The sequence below is a fragment of the Cylas formicarius genome, unplaced genomic scaffold (assembly GCF_029955315.1).
Source record: "Cylas formicarius isolate icCylForm1 unplaced genomic scaffold, icCylForm1.1 PGA_scaffold_4__25_contigs__length_36172078, whole genome shotgun sequence".
NCBI lineage: Eukaryota > Metazoa > Arthropoda > Insecta > Coleoptera > Brentidae > Cylas > Cylas formicarius.
Window position 1 is genome coordinate 34,181,090 of NW_026844334.1, and position 12,720 is coordinate 34,193,809.

The window sequence follows — 12,720 nt, forward strand, 5'->3', positions numbered from 1 at the left end:
ATATACAAAATAAATAACCAAAACTGAACACATGGCATAGGCTTAGTCTAATGCACGTATATTTGTGAATGTTTAAGATTTTTAGGTCATTTGGCGGACAAAATTCTATTAGTGTTTCATCCTTATCAGTTGTCGTGTTCTCACAATATTAGGTCACAATATGCCATCATTAACTTTTCACTCTGTTCTTGCATTTAAGTCTTTTAGTAAAACTATTTTCTCGCAGTTTCCTATATTTTCTAATTACTTTGTCAATTGGGAATAATAATTTTATGCTACATCAGCATCTTCATTGTAAATAGGCAACAATAATTACCATGGAGGGACCTTTTAGTTTCATTTGTACTTGCAGTCTTCTGTCGCCGATGGTTGTGTCTATTCTTTTTTTTTTGTGGGAACGGCAACTCCGCTTTGAGCTCATTATTCTTCTGGCACGCTGATGTACCTCTACCGGGCTTTTTTTTTTGTTTCCGTTAAGCATGATTCATTACTCGCAGATTCATTCATGATTAGGTGTGATTCATTTCTGGTATTATTCTAGAACGCTGTCCTGCTGGGAAGTACTACGATCATGAAGCTGGCCTCTGCAGAAGTTGCGGTCACGGCTTTTACCAGCCAAACGAGGGATCTTTCTCGTGCGAGATTTGCGGACTGGGTAAAACGACGAGGACGACAGAGGCGGTTTCCATCAAAGAATGCAGGGACGAGTGCGGAAACGGAATGCAACTAGCATTGGATGGCAGATGCGAGCCTTGCCCACGGGGAACTTACAGGTAAAAAGGGCGTCTTGTATGCGTCATTTAAATAAGCGTTGTCCCAATTTGCACATATAAAATACTTAAGTGCACTTTTAAAGAAATACTGTGATTGGCGCTGATGTCACTTATTAGCAGTTCGTAGCAAACTTGGGTGTAAAAAAAACATTTGATAAATAGTTGCCTTCATGACTTTATTTTTAAAACATCCTTACCATTTTTTTTTAATTGTCAATCTTTGTCAAAAACCATTAATTACCTTGAATATGTTTTTGGTTCTTGTCTTTATGTGCATTTTAAGAGCAAAATAAACACGTCACTGCCTTAAAAGGCCTTTACTTATTTTTTATTTATGTAAATTCATACGTCCAGCTTCAAGGGAGTTACTATACCGTAAAATGTAACATTACAGCTTTTTAAAGAAACATCCACAGAATACTGTAATACTTTTTATAAAACTTCTATATTCCTTCTGCGTCGGTTTTTGTTGATTCGAACTAGCTAACGTTTTGCCAATCATCCTGTTATTAAAGTTCGAAAATCTGGAACCAAACCTTCTCACCTTAATTGAAAAATGCTTGTCTGGAACATATTTTTCTTATAACGATAAAATTTTTGAACAAACGTCGGGAATAGCTCCACTATCACCCGTTTTAGCGAATATGTTTATGGAAGCGTTTGGAAGAAAGCTCTCGACACCTACGACCTAAAACCAAAGCTATGGAAACGCTACGTCGATGATATTTTTGTTACTTGGATTCATGGTCAGAAATCCCTAGTAATTTTCTTAGATATTTAAATTCACTCATTACACCCTAACATATGTTTTAACATTGAAATAGAAAATCAGACCTAGACATTTTCTCAACTCTATCATGCTTATTTATTTATTTATTTAGATACACCGTTCAAGAGGATAAACTCAACTATAGAACAGGGACATAAGTAACAAATTAAAAAAAAATCAAAAGGACAGCAAAAAAAACTTGCCGAGTTGCATAGATCGCACATTCTATGGAAAGGAGAAAATTTTAAAATATTTGTACGCGGCGTAGAAAAGTAAAAGGTTTGATCTACTCTTGAGGTAACCCTAGAAACACCAAAGTTCAATGATTATGAAGAATTTTGAACAAGAATACCGCCAAGTGACAATCGCGGCGAGAACTTAAATTGTCTACGTTATGCCTATTGCGAAGCGAAGTATTGCTTATATCAATTGGGGGATACTTATTATAATGTCTGAAAGACAAGAGTTTCAAGAATTTTCGTTGTATAGATTCCAGCTTCCTTGAATGGATTTGGTAAAATGTTGTTTTGTATGTCTTGTATGTCGTTGCATTCTTAATAAAAAATACATTGGTGTAGCTTTTTCGCGGACAATATGAAAAAACAAATTTCGCCGAATCGAGACGTATTTAAAATCTCTCAACTTTTACGCAGCGACGATATTGCAAAAGCCGCAGTAATTCGCAAAGCTATAAATAGTGACGTCATTGTTTTATGTTATTATTCTTCTTCAGGTATGAAACAAAATGTATAATAAAAGGGCAGTTTATCAATTAAATCTACGGCGGTTTGTTTCTCTTGTTTCAACTTAATTTGCATATTTTCAGAACACAGGGCGTGCAAGCAGCTTGCATATCATGCCCATTGGGCCGAACCACGCCCAAGGCTGGAGCTATAACGGTTGAGGAGTGTTCACTACCGGTGTGTTCTGCGGGAACGTACTTAAATGGTTCTTTGAATAACTGCGTCCCCTGTAAGAGAGGATTCTATCAACCAGAATCTCAGCAAACCACATGTATTCCTTGTCCTCCGAACACAAGCACCAAAACTACAGCTTCGGTAAGTTCATTTTAAATGTTTTTATACGAGATAATAAGGTTTCTTTAAGTACCAACATTTATGTAACATATTCAAAATTAATAAAACCGAAACGGCTTAAAATGGATGTTGCTGGTGGTTGCACTTTTTCAAGAGCCGTTCCTTTAGTTTCTGGTGTTCATTAGTTAGTAATCTTCATCACTAAACGAATAACGCGGAAAATATTTTCAGATTTCCAGGGAATCGTAACCACTATTGAATAATTTAATAATAATAAAACATTTAAAGTGGATTTTCTCTTAAAACCGCCTAGTAAATACACCATAGAAACATATGGCCTTTTATAGCTAAGCTCTATTCAAACATTTTTTTACTATCTATTAAAATAAAGCTGACCAAACCAAAACAAAATAGTATCTATTGTACCATTATGCACTGGAAAACATTTTTTGATAAAATAGAAAAAGGTAATAATATATAGACATATCATATAATATAATTTATTCATCTTTTCCAGCATTAAAATCGTTTTTTCTAGATCCTGAGGTTTGACATTGCTTAAACATAACAGATATGTTAACCAAATTAAGTTTTTTAACTGCAAGTAAATTTTTCCTTAACTTAGAAAATTATATATAAATAAACGTTCTTTCATCGTTGTTTTAGCAAAAGGCCTTTCGTTTGTGATAGGCCAGGCAAGTCATGACAGTTTATCGGTTACCAAATTATTTTTTTAATAGTGCGCACTGTACATCATCAGTAACTTTTTTTTCTAATAATTTCGATCTGATCAATAATTGATCAATAATTTTTTTCCCAAATTAAGTTATTTCTAAAACTAAACACCAATAATAACACTATGCTTAGACACTTATTTACGTGTATACTAATAGCACTTTAATGTGCTTTTGCACTGATTCTTAACTCATGTGGTTTGGTTCTCTTGAGTCTCCTAAGCAGTATCGTGTTGTCGAGAAGTTGGATGACCTGAAGATTGACGTGATGGAGAAGTCGCTGTTCGTGACTCTTGACGAATTTTTTAATATTTTGGCTAACAGTTTCCATTTCTAACTCCCAATGGAGGTCCTAAAGTACCAGGAAGTGTTGACAATGCTGCTTAATATTTTTTTCTGGAAGCGCTGAATGCCATACGTCCATACGGGTTTAGGAATCTGTTTATACAGCAAGAGTTTATTGTAAATTAACAGGATGGTATGGTTAATCCTTAATTCTTCTTAATACCCAAATATTATATAGTATTCGTGAATTATTTATACTAATAGGGATTATATTGACCACGTGAAGTTGATATGAAAGGATTTGGTTTCGTTCAATTTAATTAGCCAAAGTTTTGCTTTGCCGTTAACTTGATTAGCAGATATTTACAGATTTCTCCCTGCGTCTTCATAATTTTTGACCACAGCCAGTACAGCCGTGTCATCTGAAAAGGTGAATTGTGTCACGCATTGATTCGGAAATGTCACTGGCGTATAACGGGTATAGGATCAATCAATATTAATTTCAGAAAAGTAAATCGGAGTGCACCAACCCATGCGAAATGAAAGGCCAAGAGATGCACTGCGATCCCAACTCCTACTGTCTTCTGATCCCGGAAACCAGTGAGTTCAAGTGCGAGTGCAAGCCCGGATTCAACGGAACGGGGAAAACATGCACCGACGTTTGCGAAGGATACTGCGAAAACGAGGGCATATGCATCAAGGACGTTTCAGGATCGCCATCTTGCAGGTGTATAGGAAGTTTTACCGGAAAACACTGCAGCGAAAAATCGGAATTCGCTTACATCGCGGGTGGGATCGCTGCGTCAGTCATCCTCATTATATTTATCGTTTTACTCATCTGGATGATTTGCGCAAGGTAAGGTTTGAATTAGTTTGCGTGATTTTTTGTTGTTGCTCCTAATTTTAAATTTGCTTCCATTACTTTGTAATTTCACGGTATTCTTTGAAATAGCCTCCATACCTTTAACGGGGGTAGGGGGAGTTAACATAATGTGGTGTTGGTGAGAAAGAAGAGGAGTGAGTGATGTTAAACTCAAAATTTCCACCCGATGTGAAATCCGCATCTAAATCAATTACAGAAGGGGCATGGTTTTAAAATTTTGGAAAACGAAAGTAGAACACAAAGAGACGCTATATTCTCGCTATCTAAATAAATGCAGCCTTGACGTTGTGCACATTATTCTAACCCCACATACCAAATTTCAAAACAAAATTTACATATTGTAAAGGTCAACATTCTCTGAAAGTCAACATCTTGTGTTGGATTTTGATAGACCAAATAATACGTCCTTTTTTTTAATGAATCGTAAAACAACTGGTTATATTGTTAACTTTTTCGATGGTGATTTATGGGATACTATGGAAAATGTTCCTCTAAATGTGCAATGTGCAGTTCGAGGATTGTTTTTCAATGGTTAAACCAAAAGTTCCTGTGAGCTGATATTACACCACTCGATTTTTATTTTTGGGGAGTGATAAAAAATAAAGTTGATAAAAAAGTCCCTGTTATTAATAAATTAATAGTTCACTCGGGTTTTGGGAGACGAACTAGAAGGTAGATGGTAATTCTGTAGCCCTCCTTTATCTCAGGCTTACTCAGGGAATCGCCATTTGGGCCTGATGTGTACTTTAACACAGAGTTACAATGTTGTTCATATATTAATAATTACTCTTTGCTAACAGACTTTATTTATGAATTATGAATCTCATTTGAATGTCTTAAAAAATGTGACCATCAACCTCTATGACAGTGCAAAATTTCAAATCTGTATTTATTCAAATAGCTAAACAGCTAAAACATTATCCTTAAATCTTAAATGCGATATACTGTTCAAAATTTCAAAGTTTTTGTAAAATGTTAAAGCCCTTAAATAAAATACACCACAGCTTCGACCTCGTGAAAACGGGGTATCGTGTGCTATCTTATTGCCCCACTATTCCGAGCAATGTTCCAGAAAAACTGTAAGCAAGCGTACCTTGCATTCCGAAAGTTTGACATTGGGATATTTGTTCTGTCAAACAAAACGCGTGCACGCTGTTGTGAAGATCATTTTAACTTAAGTCTTTCATATTGAATAGTGATGAACTCACTAAATCTAAGTTACCTAATTAACCTAAAAATTATATATTTTTATGAGGATTCTAATTCGTTTTTTTGGGATAGAAAAGTTATTTAGCTATGAACATCATAAATTTCAAGATAGATATTGAAATTTTTTTGTACTGAAGGTTAAAGGCTCTCTAAAATAATGAAATAAAATATCGGAGATTTTCACTAACACGGGTTACGGGGAATGCATATATATTATATATTATAACAATTAACGAGTTTTAAATCCATAACTTTGACTCTTTTATAATACATCACACAGGCACTAATATTGTAAATATTGCATTTAAGTCTTAATTTTGATTAAAATAGTCCATTACCATTACAATATTAACTTCTGGTAAATTTGAGGGATCTGCCTTTCTAAATCCTAATTCAATTATATACATTACCAAAACACTTAAACAAGAATATTACAAATAAAATCATATACACACAATCAACAATGTTTATAGAATATAAAGAACGCGCCTTATAGCAATGCAGGAAATGACGTCACTAATCCGTCGACACTTTCTAATGCCTTACTTAAACTTAACTCACTTAAATGACTTCAAAACGGAGAAAGATGAATGCCTGAAATTTTCATAGTGTGCTTTAATGATACAATAGTATCGAGGTAAATGAAAAAAAAACGCAAAAGCGAATGTTGCAAACAAGTCCACTGATGCCCCGACAACCTGTTACCGATATAATAAAAGAAATAATGAAAGTGTCTTCTCTTTTGGCGATAGAATGTATTTTACATAAAATGGTTCTACAACCGCCAAGTTGTGTGCCACCGATTTCAGCTTAATGACTTCGAGAAAACAACGGAAGTCCTAGATAAAATTTTATCTTCAGGGAATATACAGTGACTAACTATAAGACAATTATTAATATTCAGAAAATGTCATCGTGGGAATATTCGTGTAACATAATATCAAGAACATAAATTTAATATAGAGATAAATATTCCAGGTACTACTCTTCATGTATAGGGTGGGTCGTTTATCTTGGGAGACCCCAATATCTCTGAAACTGTAGGGGATGGAGCTGAAAGTTAAATGCAAAAGTTAATTGAGATATTATGAATCTTTAATTTATTTTAATTTTGTATATACAGGATGTTTAATTTTTCGTGGGAGAATATCAACTTTCTTATTTTAAATGGGACACATAGTATATTACTTCATTTTTGAATTCTATACAAAATTCTAGACATAATTTTTGTATAATGTCCTATACCTAAGTCAAACCATCTTAGACATTTTTAATTTTTTATACCAAAAGTGACGTTTGCAAGACGTAAAATATCTGCCAGTTTCGTCATTCGGAGGAAGCCTTTATTCTTTCACTTGAGTAAGTTTTGTTGTAGATAAAGGACTCTAATAACGTATTTTTTTTTTCGATATATATTGATACATGGTACGCCAAAAATAAGATTAAAAATATACATAATAAGACCAAGGATACGCGATAACGTTGGCGAATATTTTATTAACGAAGGATCAATCAAAAATTAATACCTTACAAAGGATAATTATTGTAACAGTTGTTCAATGGATCCTCCCCTATGGTCAATACAAGTAGTATAAAGGGTTTCTAACAGATTCAATACCATTTAAATATCCGTTGACGGTTTGTGTTTGTAAACTGAATGTTTAAGTGTACCCCATAAAAAAAATCTAGGGAAGTTAAGTCGGGGCTCCCTGGAGGCCAAGCGTAACCACCATTCTCCCCAATCCATTCTCTATAGTGTGCATTTATATAGGTGCTAATTTCTTTAGTACTGTGATAAGGAGTACCATCCTGCTGCCAAATTCAAATTCGTTGTTGCTTTTCAACAAAGGGATGAGTAATATTTAAAAGCTCTAAGTAGCCTTGGGAATTTAAATTCTGATCAAAAATTGCTGGACCTTTTATTGCTACAGTAATGTGTATTTTTCCAACAAAAAATGTTAGTCATTTGTCCAAATAATATTAGCAAATCAAATATATTTTCTGAAAAGTATCTCTCCATAAGATTGTTGCAAAAATCTAACCTGATGTTGTTATCCCGTTGCTCTAATTTCTGCACTGGACAGAATTTATAGGACTTCTAGTTGTTAATTTGAAGGAACGTTCGCAGTGCTGTTCTTTTGATATCTAGATCTAAAAACACATTTCGGGCATCTTCAGGAGTCTCTGTAAAAGGCAACAAAATATTAAGGTGCTCTTCCTCATTCAAAATAAGACAACGGCTATCTTTTTCTTTTTTCTAGGTTCCATATATTCCAAAGTGTTGATAAATCCTTTGTTTTGGGTGTCTCCTTAAGAGCCAGCCGATATGTAACTTTCTAACATATCTTTTCCTCTGTGTTAAACATAACACGCAAGCAAGCGAAAAAATGAATTTTATAAACAATAAATAAATAAATCCATAACTTGTCAAAAAATATTTGAATTATTAATCAACAACCAAACACGCGTCCGAGGAGACAAATGTTTAAAAGGAAATATTTCAAACAGTAAAAATATTAGGCATATACAATCTTATATAAAATGTCCTTAATTTTTAATGCTAAATATGACAAGATTATAAAAGTAGGAAGTATCCATTTAAAAAAAAAGTTTTTTGGCATATTTTAAATTTTATTTTTAATCTAAATTTTCGCGTACCCTGTATTAATATGTATCGAAATTTCTTACGAAATCCGTTATTCGAGTCCTTTGTCTACAACAAAACTTACTCAAGTGAAACAATAAACGCTTCCGAATGAAGAAATTGGCAGATATTTTACATCTTGCAAACGTCATTTTTGGAATAAAAAATTAAAAATGTCGAAAACGGTTAGACATAGGTATAGGACACTATACACAAAATGTTTCTAGAATTTGGTATAGAATTCAAAAATGAAGCAATATAGCAGGTGTTCCATTTAAAATAGTAAAGCTGATACTCGCCCACGAAAAAGAAACTCCCTGTATATACAACATTAAAATAAATTGAAGGTTTGTAATACCCCAATTAACTTATCCGTTATGGTTTCTGGGATAAGACAGTGTCCCAAGATAAACGGCCCAGCCCATACATTCATCGTAAAATATGAATGCTCAAAATATTCTATATTTTTCTCCATAAAGCTGTTGCGAGTGAAATATGGAACAAATTTATTTCAAAATCAGGTATTGAATTTATACATGTGAGTCAAAAAGTAGATACCTATATCCATTTCAAAATCTGCGTCAAATTTTCCATATTATTCATATAGCATACCCAATACCTATTTCCTACTTTTTATGAGCAAAAGAATAAAAAATGGAAATTTGATTTTGAAATGAACGTACGTGAATATTTAAATACGATATTTTCCGGACAGTGCATTGATAGAAAGCGATCAATAGTAAGATCTCCGGATAGTAATTACGAAGATCTTCTGGGGTTATTTAAAATCAAAAGCATATAAGGAAAAAACCGCAAGATTAAGGTGATTAAATTTTAAATCAGATTCAAAATAGGGCAATTTAATAAAAATATCGCATTGTCAAGAAATTAATGGTGCGCATCTAATAAAATAAATTCTTTGACATTCCCTGTTGTTTCTACAAAATTTTCTCTTACCTGTACTCACTGCGAATTTTGTAATGGGTCGTTCTGGATATTTTGCGTTAAACAAATTACAAACTTCTCGAGTTCTCGTTTTGTCTCCATATCGAATAAAAGTTAAAATTTCAATTCTCCGAGATTCATTTCCGTGGGCCAAACGTGTTGCATACTATACTTTTTCTACGACCGTTAGTTTTTGGGTGCATTTTCGCAAAACAACACGAATACATTTACTTACATGGCCGTCAGAATTGACAAACGTCAAAATTCAAGGCGTGGTAAATATCTCCGAAAACATCCGATTGCTCTCAAACCTGTGCGGAGAAACGAAACGACCGCACGCTAGATCGGTATGTAATTATGAAAATTACAGAGGAAAGTAGAAAAATTAAATTTCCTTATTTTATTATTTATTATTTTATTATTATTATTTATTTATTTTATATTATTTATTATTATAAGCCACGGTTTATCCAAAGTCATTTGCACAAATTAGAATTGTCTGTTAGAATCCTTTATGAACTTTAAAATGTACCATTACCGTTTTCCAGGCTTCCAAAATTAATTAAACCTGATGTTTGCTAGGAATTCTTAGTTTGTTTCGGTTATTCGAAAGGACATCTATTTTTTGTCGTACTCTGTATAATTCCCAAAAAACTGGTTTTTAATGAATCACTGAAAACTTCAACAACATTAAAGAACAAATAGCAACCCTACTCTCTACTCATAAAGAATATCGGAACCAGGATATAACCCTGGGGTACTCCGGTTGAAGTATTTAACATATTTGAAGTAAAATTTTTAAAATCAGTCAAGATAGTATAAAGACGTGTAATTTCCGTTTCAGAGCCAATCGTAGAAAGGAACCAAAGAAACTTCTAACTCCAGCCACCGACCAAAACGGTTCTCAAGTCAATTTCTACTACGGAGCTCCGACTCCGTACGCCGAGTCCATCGCACCGAGCCACCACTCGACGTATGCTCACTACTACGACGATGAGGAAGACGGCTGGGAGATGCCGAACTTCTATAACGAAACTTACATGAAGGAAAGTCTTCATAACGGGGCCAACGGCAAAATGAACAGCTTGGCCCGATCGAATGCGAGTTTATACGGTACAAAAGATGATTTGTATGACAGATTAAAGAGACATGCGTACCCAGGAAAAAAAGGTGAGCGATAAATTCCAATTTTACATATTTTTCATTTCGTATTCATATAAACTAATCAAAAGGAAATAAGGACAACTTTTATAATTATTACTATTTGAGTAATCCTGGTATAATATTTGTTGGCATTTGCAATATAGGTGCATACAAAAACTTTTTTTTGACAGATGAGATTATCGTATAAATTCCTTTCAGTAAAAAGAAAACATTTGCCAGAATTTGTCGCATTAATAATTTGGTGCAAAATAATATCATTGTTCTTGAAAACTTTAGTGGCCGCTAAAAATTATTAATCCGCCAGCCGCTGAGCCGCGCCTTATTTTCATTTCGAACGTTTAGATGCATAGTATGTGCGTTTAAATTAATACCATTCATTTTTTAAATGTTAAACAAGTATAAACAAAATAAATATAAACAAATTAGTAATACGTTTATTCAAATAAAACTATAGCAACTCTAAACAGTACCTAATTTGATAATTGGATTTCTAGTTTTTTTTTTTTTTAATGACACTCCTCAAAAAATATTTTCCAATAAATAAAGGAATCTCACAATGTCTGCTCATGAAACAGGTTCCATTTCTTTTGCAAACTTTGCTACGTTTCTGTGGAAACTGTTTTTCCCAAATTCTTGAAATTTTACCAGCCTATGCGTTTTTATAACTCCTGAAAGCCTAGCTGGTGCATCTTTACAAGAGGTTCTTTTTGATGAGCCTCCACAAACTGCTGAACTAACATTACCTTGATTTTCTACCCAACCTTTAGCAACTTGTAGTAAATAAGAAGTATAGTTTATTTTCATTGTTCAGTTCGGTTTCACATATATCACAGACGAATTAAGTAATGCAGACTTCATTACAAACACAAAAGCCTCTTTTGTCCATTTGACACTTTTTCAAATAATGGGATTTTTCAAATCGACACCCTTCTGATATATCTCAAGCTCTCACATGAATGAATATTTCATTCTTTCTAGGGAAAACGGCTGACCTCTTCTTAACTTATTTTTTATATCATGACGACGACGACGTTCTCCAACTGTATCACATATTTCAATCTTTATATTCTTTTTTGTTCTATTTAACAAACAATACTTACGTATTACATATTGGCAAACCTTGATAACTGATTTTTTTTTTATAACAATTAGTATATTGTGGGAACCGTTTGTAATGTCTTGGGTGAAAAGTTATGCAAAACAAATCACATCCATCATAATATTTGACTCACCAGAACATAGTTCAACCTCCACCAAAACTACCTCCGAATAAATTGTAGGGGTAATGACGTTTTCCAGGTCGTCTATACACAAACTGTCTGAGGCAGGTAAACAAAATCTGGACTCCTATTATCTTCTAAATTCGATCATCAGCTCGAAATTTAATGCTGTGGCAATCCTGTCCTTCCCTTCTAGCCCACTGTCCAAGCTTCTCTGTATCGATTTACAACTCTAGAGATGGTGTTTTGCTGGATATTCAGCAAGTTTGCCACGTACCTTAGCCTCCTCAATAGACCGACTGCGGTAATGGCCTCTTCAGCAGTTAAATGACATGTAAGACGATTTGGAAATTCCATAACTAAATACTATTTATATTTACTTCATTTGCAGACACTTGTTGCTCTGATATGATAAATTGACATATGGGCAGTTTTCTGGTATTCTACATTTTTTTGCATAAGAAAATTAACAATAAATAAATCACATTTTTTTTATTCCTTTGTATTCATATCATCTTCGCTATCTATTAATCTATTAATTGCATTAATAGTTTCGGTGTCAACATCTAGATCTAGAAGAGCTTGAAACTCGTTTAACCTCTTCCCGATTTCCTTTGCTTTAAAATTATTCTTTGGATTCTTTTCAACCTCTATTTTTATTTCTTAAGTCCTTTGGTCTCATGAAGGTTTTTGAACTATTTTTGATTTACGCCTCTTGGAGTTAAAACTTGAAACTATGTATCAAAGCTACATCATTATCGCTTCCTTCTTGAAGCCCTGTTAGTGCTTTCAAAATCATACTTATTATGGGGAAAAAATGCCGCATTTTCTAAAACAATATTTCAACGCATTTTTCGGAAATTAATCCAATTAATCCAATCACAATATCGGATATGGATATACATATAAAGAGCCTGAAATTGTGAAAATGTTAAAATTATGACTACACAGAATTTCATTCACAGCAAAGAAGCGCAAACTAAGAATTTGTAGGTATCTGAAATTTTATCAGAAATTGTTATCGTGATTTCCACAGAAATGCATTTGAAGAAATGTA

The 12,720-nt window shown here is 33.5% G+C and overlaps 1 protein-coding gene across 2 annotated transcripts in view; it reads left to right on the forward strand.

The window, feature by feature from the left end:
• Positions 1–12,720, forward strand: part of LOC132701561 (sushi, von Willebrand factor type A, EGF and pentraxin domain-containing protein 1) — a 106,744-nt gene that overhangs the window by 92,360 nt on the left and 1,664 nt on the right. For both annotated transcript variants that reach the window (XM_060669604.1, XM_060669605.1), the window contains 4 exons: positions 542–773; positions 2,369–2,600; positions 4,105–4,454; positions 10,124–10,449. In XM_060669604.1, the coding sequence (XP_060525587.1) occupies positions 542–773; positions 2,369–2,600; positions 4,105–4,454; positions 10,124–10,449 (1,140 nt within the window). The remainder of the gene's footprint in view (positions 1–541; positions 774–2,368; positions 2,601–4,104; positions 4,455–10,123; positions 10,450–12,720) is intronic.